At 48.2% G+C, this 5000-nt stretch overlaps 1 protein-coding gene across 3 annotated transcripts in view; it reads right to left on the reverse strand.

The window, feature by feature from the left end:
• Positions 1 to 5000, reverse strand: part of eml3 (EMAP like 3) — a 30709-nt gene that overhangs the window by 8210 nt on the left and 17499 nt on the right. For 2 of the 3 annotated variants that reach the window (XM_030339195.1, XM_030339197.1), the window contains 6 exons: positions 3752 to 3787; positions 3321 to 3441; positions 2669 to 2818; positions 2139 to 2208; positions 1655 to 1765; positions 1305 to 1400 (listed from right to left, as the gene is read on the reverse strand). In XM_030339195.1, coding sequence (XP_030195055.1) covers positions 1305 to 1400; positions 1655 to 1765; positions 2139 to 2208; positions 2669 to 2818; positions 3321 to 3441; positions 3752 to 3787 — 584 coding nt within the window. The remainder of the gene's footprint in view (positions 1 to 1304; positions 1401 to 1654; positions 1766 to 2138; positions 2209 to 2668; positions 2819 to 3320; positions 3442 to 3751; positions 3788 to 5000) is intronic. The other variant, XM_030339196.1, reaches the window with a different exon arrangement.

Consider the following 5000-nt stretch of genomic DNA (forward strand, 5'->3'; position numbering starts at 1 on the left):
CCCATGCCCCCATACTTTCAAAGCCACAACTGTATCTGTGGCTGCAATCTAACGTTATTAAAAATCTAAAATAGCCAACGATCCTATAATTGGAAGAGCCTGTAAAATGATAATAATTTAGCGGGGACTGCCACAGCCAGACAGAACACCAGTGGAAAAGCAGAAGGCCTTTCAAGCAGCGTTTTGGGTACAAAAGTCTCATTCATGTCCGTACCATAGTCTGGAATATGGACCGTTCCATTGCTATGGTGAAAGGGAGGGGTTGAATAATTATGTTGCTGCTGTTGGATCAAATCATATGTTTGTATAGCGGGGGGGGGGGGGGGGAGGTAGGACACCCCCCTGCCTCCGGCCGAACCACCATAATGGAACTGTCCCTCGAGCCATCTTAACAGTGAGCAAAGAAGCTTACAGGAGAAACAACGTATGTAGAGCAAAGAAAGGAAATGCATACATTATGCATTCAGCACACCCACGGCATAAGCATATTTACCTAAACTCACGAGCAAAAGCAGGAAAACACACATTGACACAGTCAAGTGTACAAACCAACGCAACACACACACACAAACACACACGGTCAAAATCTGCCAGCAAAGAAATTGCACCATGGCAACCAAACCGAAATTGTTTATACCGGATGTTCCGACGTCTAAATGAAAGCTTAAAGACAACTCAACATGAATGTACAGTGGTGGCGGTGCTACACTAGTTGCTAATGGTTAGCCTGCTAGCCAGCCTGGCCATCGGTCGGTTGCGGGCGTTGAGGTACAGATCCGTTACTCAATGCAAATGGCTGACGTGGCCGAGGGTGGAGACAGTAGGACAGTCTGTTGGGCTCTGGGGGTGCTGCAGCTGTTCCAGAAGCCGAGGCTGGGAGCAGCCCTGAGAGTACTCTTAATGCCGTCATGGGGACGTCTCTGGCTGGGGTGCTGAGTGTTAAATACTACTGTGGTAAAGCCACCGTGAAATGGAAGTTTTTTAAGCCTTTGCGCCCCCGACAAAAATTGTCAAAAATAATTGAGTCAAAGTTCCTAAATTTTCCCAAAGGAAAAAAAGATGGATCATTCTCTTTTTATATTTACAACTTTCACTTTCTCATTTATTGAATATTTTATTATTTTAAATAATATTTATGTTTTGAGAGTCATTTCGTAGATTTCGTTCTGAGTGCATTTTCAGTGAACTAGAGACAAAAATCGGTTTGATAATTCAGCAAAGAGTAAAATAAAGCAGAAGACAATGCAGGAGGAACGGCGTCCTCTAGAACGGTGAGCCTGTCCTGTCCGGCTGTGGGGACGTACCTTGACCTCGGCATGCTTGGTCCCCTTGGTGGAGTCCCACAGGGACATCATGTGCTCGTTGGAGTCGTCGATCACACAGAGGACGGCCCCGGCGTCCTGGGATTACCATACGCATGAATAATAATCATATGAACCATAATAATAACTCCCAGTGACAATAGGTGTCCACAGAAACACCATGAACACAGAATAAGCACGATCTTTGTCTATAAAACATTACAAATGTGGACATAAATAAGTTAAGTATAATAATACAAATATATACATCTATTAAAAATAGATAATAAAATGCTAATAATACTAATACTCCACAGTGAGGGTTATGATTGTGGGGGTCCGGCTGTACTCACAGCGATGGAGAAGGCCACCGAGCCCACCCCCCTCTCGAAGGTTCCCAGGCCGATCAGCTGCAGGGTGACCAGCGTGTTAGAGTCCCAGATGTGGACACACGGCTGGAGTGGCTGACACACACATGCACACGGGCACACAGACACACAGATGCGCACACGGACCCCCCGCACAAACGCACACAAACACACATGCACACAGGCACACAGACCCAAACAGGCACAACAGACATGCATGAAACAAACATAAAACAGGAACACGCGCATGCACACAAGCACGTAGACAATCGCAGATTACACACACAAAAACCGAAACACGCACATGCACGCACAAACACACAGGAACAAACCCACAGACAGGTGTACACACGCAAAAACAAACGCACACACATCACAAATATTAGATCAGATATTAAAGTGTGCATATATATGTCAGAAAGTATCGCAGTAAATGATAATCTGGGTCGTTTCTGAACAGTGGAGTCACCTTTCCGTCCTTATCCACGCCGGACGTCTGGCCGGACGCCACGCGCACGTTATCGGGATGGAGTGTCAGACTGCAGGAGACGGTCCAAAAGAACATAGAGGTTTAAAACATCACAGAAAACCAACACTGGGTGTCTTAGAGTTTGCACCTGGGAAACTCTGTTCTATCATAGGTGTTTTTATCCTGTTCTAATATACTTTTTTTTGCACTTTCCTTTAATGTTTTATGTACGCTGTGTTTTATTGGCTGCTTATTTTGTTGTCTGTCTGCCATTGTCTGTCAATTCGTTCTAACTATGTGTAACTGTATCTTCTGAGTCACCTATGTTGTTTTTTAACCTCTGTTTATGCATGCATTTTAATTCTTTAATTTGAGGTTGCCTTTTGAATATCTGGCAGGGGACAACAGATAACCCAGAGGCTAACTCTGGCTCCCTTACAGCTTGACCGTTGATTACGTGCAATGTCCCTGAAATAAACCAATTAAACAATCATCTGTGATTGTTCTGATGGTCTCCCGAGCCCACTGACCAGCGGACGCAGTCGGTGTGCTTGCGGTAGTGCCGCTGTGTGCGGTTGTTGATGTGGTACAGCACCACCACGCAGGCGTTGAAGTACACCGCCTCGCCCGTCGGCAGGAAGTACAGGTTGGCACGGCAATCCCGACCCCGGTAGCCATAGCTGTTAGCCACGTGCGAGTTAAGGTTTCTGCTGTCTGATGTTTCCTTCTCATCGGCCAAAAGCAAACAGATCTTTAGTTGTAGCCCCGTTTAGGGATTACGCCAAAGCAACTTACAGCCATTTTCTTACTGTTTAGATACATAGATCATTTAGGACTGGCTGAGAGGTTGGGGGTAGCTCTTGGTAAAAGGATGCCTTCAGGCAAACAGGGAATTAAACCCAAAACCTTTCTGCTGGACATCAGACACATGAACCACTGGACTATCCTACCCCCCCCCTGTCCCCCCGTCACCCATTGGAGGTATTAAATAAAAGGAAAACAATGTTCTCTCACTTGGCAGCATTCCCCCTAAGCTTCTAGATTGACAGGAGCTTACAAAATACCACAATGCAATTCCTCGGGACAGAAACCCAATAGCATACTTGAGGACACAACACATAACACAATACCGCGGGCCCCCGTTCTACAGACTAGACGTGGGCCAAGACCCGTTCAGGATACACCCAGTCTAGCTCCAGCTTGGCGGAGGGCAGCTCCATCTTCAGGTCCTCGTAGTTCTGTATGTTGGAGGGGATGTACATGGTGATGGGGCGTCCCCGGATGAACATCTTGGTGGACTGTTCTGTGTACACAGAAGGTGGGGATATGGCGCGTTGTAAACTCTAATATGAAGGGACGGCAGGGGCAGCAGGCTGTTTGGGATGAGCCTGAACCGGTCCTGGTGAAACCCTTATCTATTTGTTATCAGGAAGTACTGCCTGAAAGAAAATACACTAGGGACTCTTGGGCCCTTCTGGTAGACAGAGACATAACCCGGTTCACCAGAAATCGTGCAGACGCCGGAGTCCCGTCTATTGTCTCCCTGTCGGTTCCCTGGCACAGGCCAGTGCAAAGCATATATGTGCAGGTCTCAAACACGTTGGTTGGCTCACCTTGGCTGTACGTTCCTCTCCGCGACCCGGAATTCGCTGTGTGTGTGTGAGAGAGGAGAAAGGAAGAAGGAGAGAGGGAGAGGAGAGAGAGAGAGAGAGAGAGAGAGAGAGAGAGAGAGAGAGAGAGAGAGAGAGAGAGAGAGAGAGAAGGAGAAGGAGAGAGGGAGAGAGAGAGAAAGAGAGGGAGCAAGGGAAGGTGTAGAGACAGGAGAGGAAGAGAGGGAAAGGAGAGAGAGAAGGAGAGAGAGAGAAGGAGAGAGAGAGAAGGAGAGGGAGAGAGAGGGGGAGAGGGAGAGAGGGAGAGAAGGAGAGAGGGAACGGTTAACCAAATAAAACTAATAAATGCATGTCATCGTCCGAGCTGTAAAACATTGCTTGATTTCCTGTTTGGCATCCCTGGTGGGGATTTCTTCTCCAAATCGTTGGGTTCACAGGAAGTGGAGGAATTGAACTGTGGAATAATGGTTGGTGTTTCCACTTTCCCCATTCACCTTACATCTCCTTTAAAACCTGAACGACCAGTGTGGCGCTGCTTGAACCGGTTTACGACTGAACTTGGAACAGGGGCAGTGGGCGAGGCCGACGATCATGGCCCCGGCCGTGCGTGTCTGTCTGTGCGAGCAAAGGCGGCCGCCGCGAGGGAGGAGGGAAACGCTGCTTGGCTGAAGGGACCCCATCCCACGAGCTTCTCCTTGATTCACAGCGGGCGATTAAAACCAGCCGGTCCAAACCGATCGAATACTCGGTTGGGTTTAGAGTGAGGCCGACCGCCAGAAGGGAGGGTGCAAGCGCAACGCTCGCTCAAGGGAAACCATCGAGAATCAGCGGACCATGACAGGGAAGAGACGGGAGAAGAGAAAGGGTGGAAATGGGAATTAAGGGTGGGCAAGGGCAAAACGCAAAAATGGGAAAGAGGTGAAGAGGGAAGTTGCATCGGGGTTTTTCCCGCCAAACAGCGTGCTTCTGCATTCGCTGTGTGCAGCATGGCTGGTTCATTGAGGGAGAGAGAGAGCGAGAGCGAGAGAGAGAGAGAGAGGGAGGGAGAGAATGTTTCAGACTGGAGGCGTGTGGCCTCAAACGCCACCATGCCATCCCAGAGACAGCGACCACACCCCCCCCCATTGACAAACATAAAACTAAAAACCAAACATCTTATATCCACAGACTTCAGAGCCACAGTGGCTTTAAAGATCATGTAGGTGAGATTTAAGACGCACATTTTTTGAGTGTAACCGTCAGCTAGTAGTGA

Source organism: Gadus morhua, chromosome 17 (assembly GCF_902167405.1).
Source record: "Gadus morhua chromosome 17, gadMor3.0, whole genome shotgun sequence".
NCBI classification, from domain to species: domain Eukaryota; kingdom Metazoa; phylum Chordata; class Actinopteri; order Gadiformes; family Gadidae; genus Gadus; species Gadus morhua.